The sequence below is a fragment of the Periplaneta americana genome, chromosome 5 (assembly GCF_040183065.1).
Source record: "Periplaneta americana isolate PAMFEO1 chromosome 5, P.americana_PAMFEO1_priV1, whole genome shotgun sequence".
NCBI lineage: Eukaryota > Metazoa > Arthropoda > Insecta > Blattodea > Blattidae > Periplaneta > Periplaneta americana.
The window spans coordinates 91,037,518-91,053,857 of NC_091121.1; the positions used below are offsets into that span (position 1 = coordinate 91,037,518).

The following is a 16,340-nucleotide window of genomic DNA, read 5'->3' on the forward strand; positions in this document are numbered from 1 at the left end:
CTTACTCTTTCTCATTCCTGCCTCCTTGCCTCTCCTGTTTGAAAGGCCTCAAGAGTTGCTTGTGGTACCTTCCAACAGGTTTACTTTTTCCCCCTTTCTACCAATTCGAAAGTATGGTCTCCATATTTACTTTTAATTTCGTAGGGCCCCTTGTACAGTAGCTCCATGCGTGAGTAACGTCCTCTAAGGCGGAAGATAACTTCACGTCCCTTAGCAATACCAAATCGCCGGGTGTGGGCTCCCATTTGTGGCGATATCTTTTAACTTTACCGAGTCTACACTCAGCCTTTTTCCTGATTCGGTCGAAAGCTAGTTTACACAGTAGTTCCGCACTAGGAGGCTCACCCTCCTGTATTGCCTGCGGCAAACTCTTTATCATAGTATCGGGATCGATCCCTAACATAAGTTTGATCGGAGCTATTCCGGTCGTTGGATTGATAGAGTGGTTCATGACTCTCTCAATCACCTCACATTGCCTAAACCAGTCCTTAAGGTTTCGGTGACACAGAATACGGAGATACAATGATATATCCCTAAGCGCTCTTTCGCAGGGATTACCGCTGGGAAAGTATGCGGAGCAATTGTATAGCTTCACGCCCGCATCTTCCAGCCTTTTGCAAAACACTTTCGATTTATGTACCGACACATTGTCACTGAGCACCGCTGTTACCGGACCGTAAGTCGGTGTGTAATCTCTAACCAGCTTGTCAGCACACAACTTACTAGAGATATTTCTTAAAGGGTAAATCTTTACAAATTTTGTGAAGACATCGTACGTAACAAATATGTACCTGTGTCCGAAGGACGATGTGGGCATTGGACCGTGTTCGTCCACTGCTACAAGTTCATTCTTTTTACCCCTAATAACGACCTGTGGTACATTGTCATACCTTACATTTAGAGGTTTCGCCCTCTGGCAGACCTCGCAACGAGATATTACCCTTCTAACCTTCTTTGACAGTTGCTTAATATAAAATGATTCTGACATAGTTAAAATGATCCTATCACTCCCAGAGTGACATATAGATAGGTGAAAGTTATTTATAAGTTCATTCTCCACACTCGCAGGTATGTATATCTTCCACTTCTGGATATCCCTACCATGCAATTTATACAAGATACCAGAGCGCAATCCATACACTTCGTCTTTCACCTGTGAGATTTCTCTAGCTTTGTCCATTAAGGCCCTTATCGTGGAATCCTCCTGCTGCAAATCTGCAATTCTCCGAAATTTTCCCGTCAGAGCTCCATTCCTCGTGGAATCAATTTTCATCACGGCAATTTCGTACGCGGGGGCGGTGATAGTTTCCGGTAGCCCCGATTTGGAATTCAAACGAGAGAGACAATCACCAAAGATATTGTCTGCCCCCGGAATATGTCTAATCGTCACATCATGAGCCAAAATCTCGTGCACATATCTAGATATTCTAGAGTTCGTCAATTTGCATCTACTCAGAAACGCTAGGCTTACATGGTCAGTAAATATGATGATCTGCCTATTAAAGTAATACTGACGGAACTTCTGTAGTGCGAAGTACACAGCAGAAATCTCTAGTTCCGTGATTGATGCGTTGCTTTCGGTACGCGACAGTCCCCTAGAAGCTGTGGCAATCACATGTCGCTTATTATCTTCATCTGTCTGACATAGAATTGCTCCATATCCATATGAAGACGCATCAGTATAAATCTGAAAAGGTAGGCTATCGTTAGGCCTTTCCAGCAGAATTGAGTCGGCGAAAAGCAGTTTCGTTCGATCGAATGCTTCCTACTCTGCCGACCCCCACCTGAAGGGTGTATCCTTCTTCAACAATGCTCTGAGTGGGGCTACATGCTTAGCATAATTGACGAGAAACCGATTCTGGTATTGTAGTATACCTAGATATCTATGAACCTGTTTCCGGTTCCGCGGCGGCGGGATCCTCGCAATGCTCTGAATTCTCTCTTTGTCCGGTCTAATTCCGTCAGACGAAATTACGTAACCCAGGAAAACTGTCTCAACTTTAAAAAAGGCTGTTTTCCCCAGCTTGACTGTCATACCAGCCTCTCTCAATTTAGTAAGTACAAAATCAATATCCCTAATATGCCTATCAACATTATTGCCATATATAAGAAAATCGTCAATGTACTGTGCCAGAAAACCTTTTGTCGAATCACCAAAAATTATGTCAAGTGCTCTTAGTAGCGCAGATCCAGAACTCGCGATGCCGAATGGGCATCGGGTATACTGATAAACTTTCCCGTTATGTAGGAACGCTGTGAATTTTCTCGAGTCCTCGTCCAGCGGAATCTGCCAATACGAACTGGTCAAGTCCAAACTAGTGAATATAGAACAGTCACTGATACGGCCTAACAAAGTGTCCACTGACTCCGTCCTGAAATTATCTTTAACTGAAAATGAGTTAACGTGTCGGGCATCGATCGTTACTCTTAAGCTTCCATTGGGCTTTCTAACCCAGCACAATGCATTTACATAAGGCGAGTCTGATACTTCTATAACTCCGTCTTTTAACATATCATTTATGACTTCGTCTGCCTGATCCCGTAAAGATAGGGGAATAGGTCTACATTTATGCCGAAATTCCTCCATTCTTACCACCTTAATTTTGTGTGTATACACTCTACACAGACCCGGCGCGTCTGAAAAGACATTTAAATGGCTTCCTACAACATCCATTAAGTGTTTTCTTTCACTCTCACTCAGGCCGTGTGCCTGGTTAACTTTATCTGTGACTATTTCGAAAGTATCTGTCTTCCTATTGTTAGACGCGACAACCTGCCTAAGATCGCCCGGCGAAATCTCATTACAATATCTGGCCCTACCGCTAATGAGATTGCGTCCTATTTGTCTCGCCTGGACTAATTCGCCGATACAAAACTCGCATTCTCCGCAGTCTACTTGACACACTCCCCTAGTTACCTCGCTACCTTCCCACGGATTAACATCTATAATTACATTCTTACAAATTTTTAGATGCTCTACGAAAAATAACTCTTCCTGTAATCCTATCTCTTCCGCGGTTCTCTCGTCTATCTCTGGTCTAGAGCTATCCCTACTGAATGGGACATGGCCTACACTGCCGTTACCTGCCGTAACCCCTAGTCTGTTTTCCCTGAAATCTAATAGCGCGTGCCATTCATAGAAGCTTTCTACTCCAATAATGATGTCGGTAGTCAACCTTTGTATCACAAGAAAAATAGCATTTAATTTCACGTCTCCGCACTCTAACTCGAACCACACTTGATATTTTACCTTTTCCTTCTTCTTGCTTAAGGCGCCCGCACAGTACAGTGAACATATGGGTAACGTTTGCAGTTTTATTCCTGAATCCCTAACCTTTTGAAAAAATTCCAAGCTGCATACATTATTTGTGGAGCCCGAGTCCAACAACACACAACACTTTATCCCAAATATTCTAGCATCTATATATGGCAATATATAAGTCCCGTTATTTTCTAACTCTGGGTTAGTAATCTCGCTCTGTCTCTTTACGCTTACCGCGTTGGTGGATTCTTTTGATAGTGGCTTACTGCACTTAGCTACAAAAATCTCCGAACCCTTGAGACTTCTGTCTAGCAGTTTCCCGAGTGTGATGCAGTCGGTTCCACTGCTATCTCGTCTCTATTTCCACTATTTATAGGCTCCCGGCCCATATTCATCCTGACCGGACTTTGCTGACGTCCGTTCATGTCTCTATTCCTACTTTGTCCCACATTACACTGTGTAGGGGGCCTATTGCACCCTTGTGAGGCCATTTCTTGTAGGACGTCTCGCCTACCTCTCTCCTGCTCTTGTCTCCTCCAGTCACCTCGATTTTGCGGTCCCCTGCTAAAATTAGGCTGCCAGAATCCCTGTCGGTAATTTCTGTTTCGAAGCCAATGTGGTTGAATATCTTGGAGCAGCAGTAACAAATGTAAATGACACTCGGGAGGAAATTAAACGCAGAATAAATATGGGAAATGCGTGTTATTATTCGGTTGAGAAGCTCTTGTCATCCAGTCTGCTGTCCAAAAATCTGAAAGTTAGAATTTATAAAACAGTTATATTACCGGTTGTTCTATATGGCTGTGAAACTTGGACTCTCACTCTGAGAGAGGAACATAGGTTAAGTGTGTTTGAGAATAAGGTGCTTAGGAAAATATTTGGGGCTAAGCGGGATGAAGTTACAGGAGAATGGAGAAAGTTACACAACACAGAACTGCACGCATTGTATTCTTCACCTGACATAATTAGGAACTTGAAATCCAGACGTTTGAGATGGGCAGGGCATGTAGCACGTATGGGCGAATCCAGAAATGCATATAGAGTGTTAGTTGGGAGACCGGAGGGAAAAAGACCTTTAGGAAGGCCGAGACGTAGATGGGAGGATAATATTAAAATGGATTTGAGGGAGGTGGGGTATGATGATAGAGACTGGCTTAATCTTGCACAGGATAGGGACCGATGGCGGGCTTATGTGAGGGCGGCAATGAACCTTCGGGTTCCTTAAAAGCCATTTGTAAGTAAGTAAGTAAGCCAATGTGGTTGGGTTCTAAGCCTACTTTTTCCGTTCTCTTGTCTTCCCGTGTACCATCGTATGTGGTTAACCCTACGCACGGGACCCACGGGACCAACACCTCCTCTATCGTTTCTCATCCTGTTGTGACTGCTCTGGTTGTTCCTAATATTATTGTAAGGGCCCCCAAAGGGCGGGTCAATCCTTCTCTCCCTGTTGGGACTATTCCCTCCGTTCTGACCATTATGGTACCGACTATATGCATTGGTGGGGCTCCTGTCACCACCCCAATTACTCTGATTTTGGGCTCCTGTCCTTGGGGATGAAAAGGCCGTACTTGCCCCTTCCCCGCTTTCTGGTCGGTGGGGCTTGAACCCTTTCCTTTGCCATGTTCATAATCTGCCTGTCCACTACATTCATAGTGCGTGGCGTCCGAACCGTCCAGCGCAGTCAATAGATCTATTGTTTCCCCGAAGTCTCGGGGCCCTGCTACGATCAGATTATATCTGATGTTCTCTGGATACTGCGAAATCACAGTTTGGATCAGCTCTGAATCCGGTATTGGCGGATTGAGGCTTTTCCCTTTCTTAACAAGTTCAAGAAAATAATCTATCATAGAGACGCCTCTTCCCGCGTCAAACCTGCTCTGATTAATTTCCTTCCTAATTCTTTGTTGTTGTCTTTGTCCCCAGTATCTCTCCGAGAATTTTTCTCTGAATTCCTAGTAAGTGACATTATCCCCTAGGGCCACTAGCGCCCAGTTGAGTGGTCGGCTCTTTAGGCTCTTTCGTACAACAGTCATTTTTAGGTCATCCGGCACCCCTCTTACTCTAAGTACGTTTCCAGCTCACTTATGTAATTATGTGGGTTTGAAAATTCAACCTCATCGAAAATAGGGTAACCAATCTCATTCATAATGTGAGTGGGGTACTGAGGACGGCCTAAATATGCCTTGTCGTTTACATTTATCAACTCATTACGCACATCATCCCGTGAGGTCTGACATTCCTCACCAACACAATTGTTGACATGTCTTACATTTATGTTACTACCTGATGCCGGGCTCTCACTTGTGCCCTCTTGTCTAGAAACTGCACGGTCCGAGCTGCTATGTCCGCTTAAATTTGCGGGACTACCCCCATTTAGTACGTCGTTTATTGAGTTTAATTTACTTCTTAATTCTTCCAAACATTCGTTATCCGCCCTTTCTTTATTGTTTATGGCTCGCTTGAGACCGTCCACTTCCTGATCCATCTCACCTATTTTCTCTTCCACCGAATTCTGAATTTCTCGAACCTTCTCCACTATCGATTCCTCAACAGCTGATTTTAGATCGCTATTCTCTCTAGTAGCGCTATCTCTAACTCTAACTTCTAAATCCTTCATACTTTCTGACATCCTATCCATAGCTATCTTCAATTGGTTCTCCATTCCGATCCCATTCTCGGCTAACTTCCCCTCTAGCTTCTCTATTTTGTCCTCCATCTTGTTTCCTCTTTCCGCTAATTTTGCAATATGATCTCTAATCTCTCTCGAACTTTCCCCCAATCTATTTTCCATTTGTTTTATCTGCTCTCTACTTTCCCTTGAGTTATTTTCTAATTTACTTTCCATTTGTTTCATTTGTTCTCGACTTTCCCTCAGAATCTGCTCTCTACTTTCCCTTGAGTTATTCTCTAATTTAGTTTCCATTTGTTTCATCTGTTCTCTACTTTCCCTTGAATTGTTGTCTAATTTAGTTTCCATTTGTTTTATTTGTTCTCTACTTTCCCTTAGAATCTGCTCTCTACTTTCCCTAGAGTTATTTTGCATGAATTGTCTCATCTGCTCCCACTACTGCTCTAGCGTCATTTCCCCTTTGCCACTCTCTCTATTCTGTTGCTTTTCCACTGTTCGCTCTCCCTCTATTTCCTGTCCTGCGTTATTCTCGACCTCCTCCCTGATTTCCATAATTTCCTCGTCCTTCCTTTGCTCCATGGTTCCCTTGTTTCTATTTCCTCGTCTTTCTCGTATTTTCCTAACTACTTTACTCCTATGGCTACGTAGTATCATCTATATGCTACTCTGTCATCTATCCGACGCTCGCTTTCCCTATAATAATCTAACTAGGCCTATATTTGCACTCTACTCACTTCCAACAAATTACGCAATACACTTATTTCACTCTTTCCCCCAAAATATCACAAAAAAATATATATATATACCCAAAATATCACACCAGAAATTGAAACATATACACTTTATAATTATTCCCCCAAAATATCATATACTGTACATATATACACACATTTATACACCCTCCATTCATACTTGCCACCGCCTCTCCGAGTTGCCTTCTCTGGTGGTCTCCGTGTTGCCTTCTCTGGTGTCGTCGTGATGTCGCGATGGCTTGGTTCTATTCCCGCCTTCCAGCGTCGTTCCTCGGCTATGCAGGGCTGAACTGCTCCGTCCGGTCCTCCGCGTTGTTTGGTGCTGTGTTCGCACCCGGGGCCGGTCACTGGAACAGCTGTCTTCCTTCGAGCCCCACGTTGGGAGGCGCCATTTGAGGGTGGGTGTGTCTCGGTGTTGCGTGAGATTCGCTCAGGGTAGCCGAGGTACGGTTGTGGTGTAGGATGATGTCGGGAATAATACCAAGCCGGCTACTTATATAAAAGGCAGTGTAAACTCCAAAACTATAAGTTTATTGTCGTATTCACTTGGTAAACCCTAGAGTATGTATTTCCGGCTGACTTATAATTCAATCGTTGGTCGCACTTCTGTATCGACTCTATGGCGGCTCTGAATAAGCTCTGTCCGATACTATAAATTCAATACTCTGTCCAGTACACTATGATCGAAACTCCTAAACGTTGACGAGTGGTCTCGCCGATGACAAAGTTCTATCTATCGAGTTTTCGCCGGAAGAAAGACTATTAAGTTAGGCCGCCGACACAAAAAAAAAGATGTCGCGCCGTCTACATGAAGAAAAGTAGTTATCCTGTCGACACGAAACGAAGTAGTTATTCTGCCCTGTATGTAAGGCCGTCGACACGAAAAGGAGTAGTGATTGTGCCCTGTATGTAGGGCCGCCGACACGATGAGATGTTGTGATCATCTCCGCTCCCCGTCACCCTTATTTATAAAAACCTACCCTACGCTAAAACTAACTATCCTATTGGTTAAAAACTACGTCACTTAACCGGCCTAAAATCTATTCTCTATTGGTCCAAAGTGACCTCATAAGCTGAACCACGATCTCTTCTTATTGGGCGCGAAATATGTCATCTCTAAATTTAAACTTTGGATTTCCCATAACATCTAATTAGTTTGTATATCTCACAAGAATACCCGTTCTTTGGAAAACCCAAGCTTGGCAGTATCTTTCCCACGGGTCTAGTCCGACTTTAGGATTTTACGCTTGAAAGGATGTCTATGCAAAACCCTGCCCAAGGTGGCCCTAAATCTGTCCGATGCTGACAGGTGACGACAAGATGCGAAACATTTGTGTGGGAAGCTAATTCTAACGAAGTCGCCAGAACATCCCCGCGAATACATGTAATAGAAATATGGAGATATCACTTCGCTAATAAATCGGTCTTTCCCTCTCCTAATTACTGCTTCAATCTCCATGTGAATAGACCATGTAAGACAAAATGTTTACTAAATATTCACAATATGTAATGTGTACGCCGAGTTAGCTCTGTGGTAGCGTCTCTGCCTCCAGACTATATAACTCGGGTTCGATTGCCGGCGGAGTAAGAGATTTTCGTGTAAAATTTCTACCTCGGGACTAGGAGAGGTGTCCATGCACAACTTCTAATCACCAGTAGCCATACGAGTAAGACAAATGTTAACTAAAGTTACTTACTAACATCGCACCATAGAGGAGAAGCAGGTTGGTAATTATCCATACAACACATGATATTCCAAAGAGAGACAGCACAAAGAGCCCCTCTGCAAGCGAAAATAAAACAAACGTTATTATGTTACAGAATACCACAATCAATTTAAATCTATCTTTCTTTTCTTTTCACCAATTTGTAGATATAAAACTTTCCACGGAGCAGTCCATGAGAAAATAAAAAAATTATTGAAATAATGTTCTGAAATATTAAGGTCAATCAATGACGGAATTTTATTGCTAAATTCACGTTCATAATAGTAAAGAATGCATAATAAGTCATAATAAATAAAACTATTATAGTATTAAATATATGTATTATGTCATTGTGAATAGAGGCATATTATGCTTAAAACTTTTCAGTGTCATATTCTTTATCTCTATATAAATTGGTATAATTTAAATGTCCATATCGTTACCATAGAAACTGCTGCCGACAATCACGTAACTGAACATAGCTGCAGCTCCTATAATTGCGAGTATCTGCAAATATGCAAAAATAAGTAAGAATCTTGTGTAAGGTGATTCCGTAATTAGTTTCTGACAATACAAAACTCTTATAGTAACGCATAATGTATGAGAAAAATTACTGATTATTAGATGTAATACCACATAAGTTGGTTGTAAACACCTTTAAATATTATCGATAAAGACCCTCCTTAACTAAATCATTCTGAAGAGTAGCCACCTTCACAGCACATTTGGTAGAGCAATGGCTTACGACAATCTTGAATTGAAATATCGGCTATCACATACTTAAATTTATTGTACATAAGTCAAGGTTGTTAAGGTTTTTCACGGGGTTTCCCTCTTTTACCCTCGTCATGTTACGAACACACTTTACAATTCTCCCTCCATTATCATCTGAATTTAAAAAATGGGATATCACTTGTGTCTGCGTGACGTCGAATCGATCGTTCGTCATGGTGGATGTTCCTCACGACTCGCCCAAAGATTTGCAGATTGCAGTGGTGATGGATTGTAAAGACTCGTTCATAAATCTGCATAAAATGTACATACATAAGCCCCCTCCTAGGTTCTTTCTTGCTTGACGAGAACTTGACTCATGTAAGTCTGTGATGTACGGCGGTCCACCACTAGAAATATGATAATAGGGATCTGATGGCTGGAGAGGAATATAATAGAGTGAGAAAGACGGTTGTAGATGGCAGTGGTGATGAATTCTACAACACTCATAAACGTGAACAAAAGGCACCGGGAGCCTCATCCAAGTTTTTCTTTCTCATGGGAATGACTTATGTAGGCCTAGATCTGTGATGTACGGCAATTCACCATCAGAAGTATGGTGTAGGAATTTGATGACTGGAGATGAATGTGTAGTTCTCTTAACCCATAGATTTATAAGCATGGAAAGGAAGTTGATGCCCTAAAAACGTAAAGAATATGTATGCATTTATGTCGTAAAAATGGATAAATATGCTACAAAATATGCATTATCAGGCTGAGATTATTTAAACAGAATAATAAGGTATAGGTAACTTATGTTTAGTCTATGGATTGTGAAGTGCTTGCCTCATTGCTGAATGCTCCATTTATGCCGTTACAGTTCAAAATTAAGTAGTGACGTATGTTTTTTGTTATCATTCTTCGCCTCTTGTCGCTCAGCATAGCTTTGTAGCGCGAAAAACGTCGTTCTACGTCACAAGAAGTAAGAGGGGCTTGCACAAAAGCTGTGAGCTGAAAACTTTGTTAGTTTTTGGGGTGTTTTTCTTTCGAGAATATCTTGAATTTCTTTAAGTTGATAATAGCCAGGGTTTTTGGAAAGAATATTGCTGTTTTCTCGTTCACTTTATCTCCTACATTGTCTGGAACTGATGTTAAACTGAATATTGTTCTATCGAAATCTGCTAAAGACTGCAGTAAAGGAATACCAATTGCTAACTTGAGAGGCTCCCTATGAGGGCGTCATCTTTACGTTCAAAATTCATAAAAATAAATTAGTCGTGTTTACGAGATAATACACTTTTAAAAATGAGGGAAAGACAATCATACATAATAATATACAGTTTCCCTGCATAATTGTTATATTCACACAACGATAGACAACAAATATGCAACTTCCTTTCCCTATTTATAAGATACAGCACGCGAACGAGCTTCTATTCTTCCGCGTGCTCCCTGGCAGCATTGGTATATGCTGTACAAATAGGATCGACCAAAAGACAATGATTTTTGTTCTGCGGATAGATATAGGCATCCAACAAGGAAAACTCAGTGCGCAGAAACCAGCGGGCGTAACTGTCTCGCGCAGATGACGTATGCTCCCGTTCCAAGCATGCTCTCAAGCCTACTGCAGGGGGGTAAGAGGGGTATAGCATGCGCGGCGCGAGGAGTTCGAGCTGAGTTTTGCTTGTAGGATACCTATAATTATACATGTGAAAAATTGGAAATTACCAGAAAAACTTTAGTTACAGATTTATTAATAGTTTGGAATTATAGATAATTGGAAATAAAGAGTAGGCCTATAAATGTGAACAAAATTAACATTATGAAATCAAGATGCAATAACTGTTTATACTTTTGTTTACATTTTTTAATAAATGAATTACAATTAGTTCACAGAAGATGCTAAACTTATATGTATGATTTTAAGTAATGAAAAAATGTTTGTTGTACTTTATATACGGATTGAATAATTTAAAAATAACTGCGTTTACGTATTAAACTTTCGAAACTGCTGGAGTATAACATCATTGTCGCCATAAAAGAAATACTCTTATGAGAAAATAAAGCTTTTAAAATAAAATTTCCCCACAATCTCTTCTTTTTTTTCGTCTTACACTACGTTTCGCAAAATGTTATTTAAAAATAATAATCAACATCACCAAATGTTCAATATCTATTTTGAGGATTTAGTGAAGAAGTGTTTCCAGAACATGGAAGGAGTGATACTAGGAGGAAGAAGAATAAAATGCATAAAATTTGCTGATAATGACATGACATTGTTAGCACAAGAGGAGATGATACTAAGAAATATGTTACTGGAGCTAAACGACAGCTGTCAGAGGTATGAGATGAAGATAAATGCAAACAGTACGAAGGCCTTAGCCATAGGAAGCAAAACAAAGAAGGTAAACTTGCGAATTCTAAATGAGGCAGTAGAGCAAATGAACAGCTCCAAATACTTGGGGTGTAAAAGCAGTAACATAACCTGCTGTCAGGAAGGCAAAACGAGGATAACAATGGCAAAGGAAGCCTTTAACACAAAAAGAAGCGTCTTCTGCGGACCTCTGGAAAAAGGACTAAGGAAGAGAGTAATAATGTACTTTGTGTAGAATGTGGCATTGTATGTGGCAGAAACATGGACATTATGACGAACTGAAGAGAAGCGACTTGGATATGGAGAAGAACGGAACGTGTGAAGTGGACAGACACAATAAGAAATGAAGCTGTGTTGGAAAGAGTGTGTGAAGAAAGAATTATGCTGAAACTGGTCAGGAAGAGGAAAAGAGATTGGTTGGATCATTGGCTGAGAAGAAACTGCCTACTGAAGAATGCACTGGAAGGAAAGGTGAAGGGGAGAAGATTTAGGGCCAGAAGAAGTCATCAGATGATAAACGACATTAAGATGTACTGTATGGACCATATGAGGAGACAAAGATAAAGACAGAAAATAGCAAAGCTTGGAGAAAGTTGGGTTTGCAGTGAAAGACCTGTCCTTGGGTAGAACGCATGAATGAATTAATTAATCAATTAATCAACAGTAGAGATGATAATGATAATAATAATATAATAGGTATAAATAATAATATAATAATTGTAATTACCATTATAAGTATTATTATTATCATTATAACAAGAGTGATAAAATGATTACAATTAGCCCACATATTAAACATATTATTTAGAAACAATTGGCTATAGTAAAAATGTAATGACTTGACAGTAGCGAATTAAATACACGGTTCAGTAACAATAAAGATATTGCAAGAAAAGGCTCAAAATTGCATATTTAATATATTATACTTAAATTACAAATATGATAGCACAATAATTATACTCAAAATTAATTACTTAGAGTTGCATAATAGTTCAGTAAAGAATACGATGTTTTTACGGAATAATTTAACAGTTCACAAAATTATTAGCTTATATTCTTTCAATTATAATTATTCGTTTACATTTTCTACCAATTGCTGTAATCGAATAGAAAAAATAAACATAACCCACTTAACTTTGTTCATGGTTTCCTTTGAATTCGGCCAGTGAGCACACCTTATTCTACAGTTAATATTACATTGAGAATGAACAGAAATTTGAATTAAAAACGATACCGGCGTGGCGTGGCTCAGTCGGTTAAGGCGCTTGCCTGCCGGTCTGAAGTTACGTTCCGGCACGGGTTCGAACTGGTTGGGGTTTTTTCCGTGGTTTTCCCCAACTGTAATGTGAATGCAAGGTAATCTATGGAGAATCCTCGGCCTCATCTCGCCAAATATCATCTCGCTATCACCAATCTCATCGACGCTAAAGGTCGACCTGGTTGGCGAGTTGGTATAGCGCTGGTCTTCTATGCCCAAGGTTGCGGGTTCGATCCCGGGCCAGGTCGATGGCATTTACGTGTGCTTAAATGCGACAGGCTCATGTCAGTAGATTTACTGGCATGTAAAAGAACTCCTGCGGGACAAAATTCCGGCACATCCGGCGACGCTGATATAACCTCTGCAGTTGCGAGCGTCGTTAAATAAAACATAACATTTAACATTCGACGCTAAATAACCTAGTAGTTGATACAGCGTCGTTAAATAACCAACTAAAATAAAACATTCCCATATCCACCACCACCGCTTCATTATTATCGCCACTTTAACAATAACAATAACAATAATAATAATAATAATAATAATAATAATAAAATAATAATAATAATAATAATAATAATAATAAAAGTTTTATTTACTATTATCACTATCACCACCACCACCCCCACCACCGTCATCTACTTCAAGCATTCTTTGCTATGGACTGTTTCGTCCTCATCAGACACACATACAGTACAGTCCCTATGGAAGTAAAGTAAATCTGAATTTTACTGTCTGAAATAAAAACAAAATCCATAGGATTATTAGCGAGAGCACAACCACTTGCACAGAAGTAGTTGAAAGAAGTGAAAGATTCGATGAAAGCGATAGCGCGTGCTATGGTGACTGGCCAACATGGTGACTCCATCATTGACAACAGGCTTTCAGGTCTTTCAAATACTTGCAGATTTTTATAAAATATTACACAAGAGACAATTCAATAACATCATTTATTCATTTCTTTAACATCTTGAAATGTCAAGTACCACCATATTAGATTCTTAAATCATGAACACATCATTATGAAATTAAGAGAACACAACTTAACTATCTAAAAGACACTGATTTCAATTTAAAAATTATTGCCGGTCTTCGATGTTCGGAAGTTTTCTCCTTATAACTGAAAGGCACACAATACGTCTCGGACATCTATAAAGTAACACAAACTCTGTGCACAATCATTATAACAATTTAACGCGAGAATGAAATTGAAATACTTTACCAAATACAAAAATCCTGTACATAGAGTGACTGCCCTTAGACTTCCACATCCACAGCAAGGAGTTTTTACTCTTGGGAGCTTCATCACAAATTCATAGAAGTGAAACCATTTAATCTGGTGTAACGTCTAAGCACTAAAATGCTTTTCACTTTCATTGAGATAAGAATGATAATTCTGCTGGAGTTCAGTGATAAGGAATGTGTTTTCTCCCAATACGGTTGTATCAGTGCAGTAAGGAATTAAGTTGTTGCGGATTCTCGCCAGATAATTCAACAGTGCAATCTACCAACCTAAGGCAATACAATTCATGTTTCCTTGATCTTAAAACGGCTAAGGTCATACTTACGCGCTTATGACTAGGTATCTAAATTCGTAACATTGCCCAGAAGATCTGACGTGTCCATCATATTAGGAGAGTGGGTGTCAGGACTCTATGCCGAAGGGTTTTTTTAGTGGGTTATTTTACAATGCTGTATCAACATCTCAGGTTATATTATACCGTCTGAATGATATGAAGGTGATAATGCCAGTCCACCGGTCACCACCGATAGTTACCCAGCATTTGCTCATATTGGGTTGAGGAGAAACTCTGGAAAAAATCTCAACCAGGTAAGGAAGAAGGAAGTGGAGGTTTGTGTCGTCTTAGTGCTCCCATTGTCTTGTGTAGCATTTTCTCAATTGGACTTGTATTGTGGCGATCATAGTCCTGAAGACCCACAATTCAATACAAAGTGGTGGTGGTGGTGGTGATGGTGGTGGTGGTGGTGGTCGTGATGGTGGTGGTAGTAGTAGTAGTAGTAGTTTGGTAACCGTAGTAATAGTAGCAGTGATAGTAATAGCAATAGTAGTAGCAATGGTAGTAGTAATAGTAGCACTAGCAGAAATAGTGGTAGTAGTAATAGTAGCATTGGTGCTAGTAATCACTAAGGTTGTCAACATTTTTTAAGAAAATATGGGAGACTAAGGAATCGGCAGAATTTAAGGGGTTAGGTACAGCTTACAATTGTAAAATTTTGGAAATATTCAACATTTTTTCCTCCATTACTGTATCTTGATCTTGTACAATAATGAAAATTAGTATGTGTAAAAAACAGTCCTTCTGCTATATGAAAAAATATTTTTACAATTAAAAAAAATTATTTACCTTACATTTTTTTTTTTCAAAATTCAGTTCACTGTGCCGTGATGAAGCATTTCCCACATAACTGAAAAAGTTTTCTACATTCTATGACAAAATTTTTGTGTGGATTTATGTATGTCATATCTACAATATGATGCAAGGTTACTGCTCTACCTTTGACAGATCGTCTGATAAAAAATAAATTCCTTTTAAAAATGGTCAACTACCAGTATTTTCTTCTAACACAAAACAAAAAGAAAAATCTTATTTATTAAGGAATGTAGTTGAACGACCATGATATTGTAAACATGAGTTTCAGCAATAAAATAAAAGAGAGAGCATGAAAAAGTTAACAAGTTTATGAGTTATGAGGGAAAAGCTTCATCATTGCACAGTGAACTGCCAACATTTTGAAGTTTGGAAAAAATATATAAATAATTTTTTAAATCGTAAATATATATATATATATATTTCATATATCAGAAAGACAGTACTTTTCACATACCAATTTTCATTAGTTTACATGAAAAAGTTAACAAGTTTATGAGTTATGAGGGAAAAGCTTCATCATTGCACAGTGAACTGCCAACATTTTGAAGTTTGGAAAAAATATATAAATAATTTTTTAAATCGTAAATATATATATATATATATATATTTTTTTTTTTCATATATCAGAAAGACAGTACTTTTCACATACCAATTTTCATTAGTTTACATGAAAAAGTTAACAAGCTTATGAGTTATGAGGGAAAAGCTTCATCATTGCACAGTGAACTGCCAACATTTTGAAGTTTGGAAAAAATATATAAATAATTTTTTAAATCGTAAAAATATATATATATATTTTTTCATATATCACAAAGACAGTACTTTTCACATACCAATTTTCATTAGTTTACAAGGTACAGAAATGGAGAAAAAAATGTTGAATATTTCAAAAAAATTTATTGCTGTAAGCTGTACCTAACCCCTTAACATGGAAATATGGCAAATTCTTCAGTTCAATTATTACCAAAAAACAACAAAAATCAAAAACGTTATTCTCCACTTTAACAGTTAAGGTTAAATTAAGAATATTGCGAGACAGATTTTGCCTTTTTTTACACATCGAAAAAGTTCTCTGTAATTGAAGTAGATTGCGATTTGCAATTCTCAGTTGATTAAATGTGCCACTCTCCCATTCCAAACATCTGTCCACTTAGTATTGTTCTTGAGAGAAAACTATGTATATATATATATATATATATATATATATATATACACATACATATATATATCTTCCCCCCTTCCCGTCAGCATTACT

At 39.1% G+C, this 16,340-nt stretch overlaps 1 protein-coding gene across 2 annotated transcripts in view; it reads right to left on the bottom strand.

The window, feature by feature from the left end:
* Positions 1–14,657, bottom strand: part of LOC138699972 (uncharacterized) — a 51,961-nt gene extending 37,304 nt beyond the window's left edge. The window contains exons 1-3 of one of the 2 annotated variants that reach the window (XM_069826218.1): positions 13,915–14,657; positions 8,793–8,856; positions 8,341–8,426 (exon numbers count right to left, since the gene is read on the bottom strand). In XM_069826218.1, the coding sequence (XP_069682319.1) occupies positions 8,341–8,426; positions 8,793–8,856; positions 13,915–13,998 (234 nt within the window). In that variant the 5' untranslated portion in view covers positions 13,999–14,657. The remainder of the gene's footprint in view (positions 1–8,340; positions 8,427–8,792; positions 8,857–13,914) is intronic. The other variant, XM_069826219.1, reaches the window with a different exon arrangement.
* Between the last annotated feature and the right edge of the window lie 1,683 nt (positions 14,658–16,340).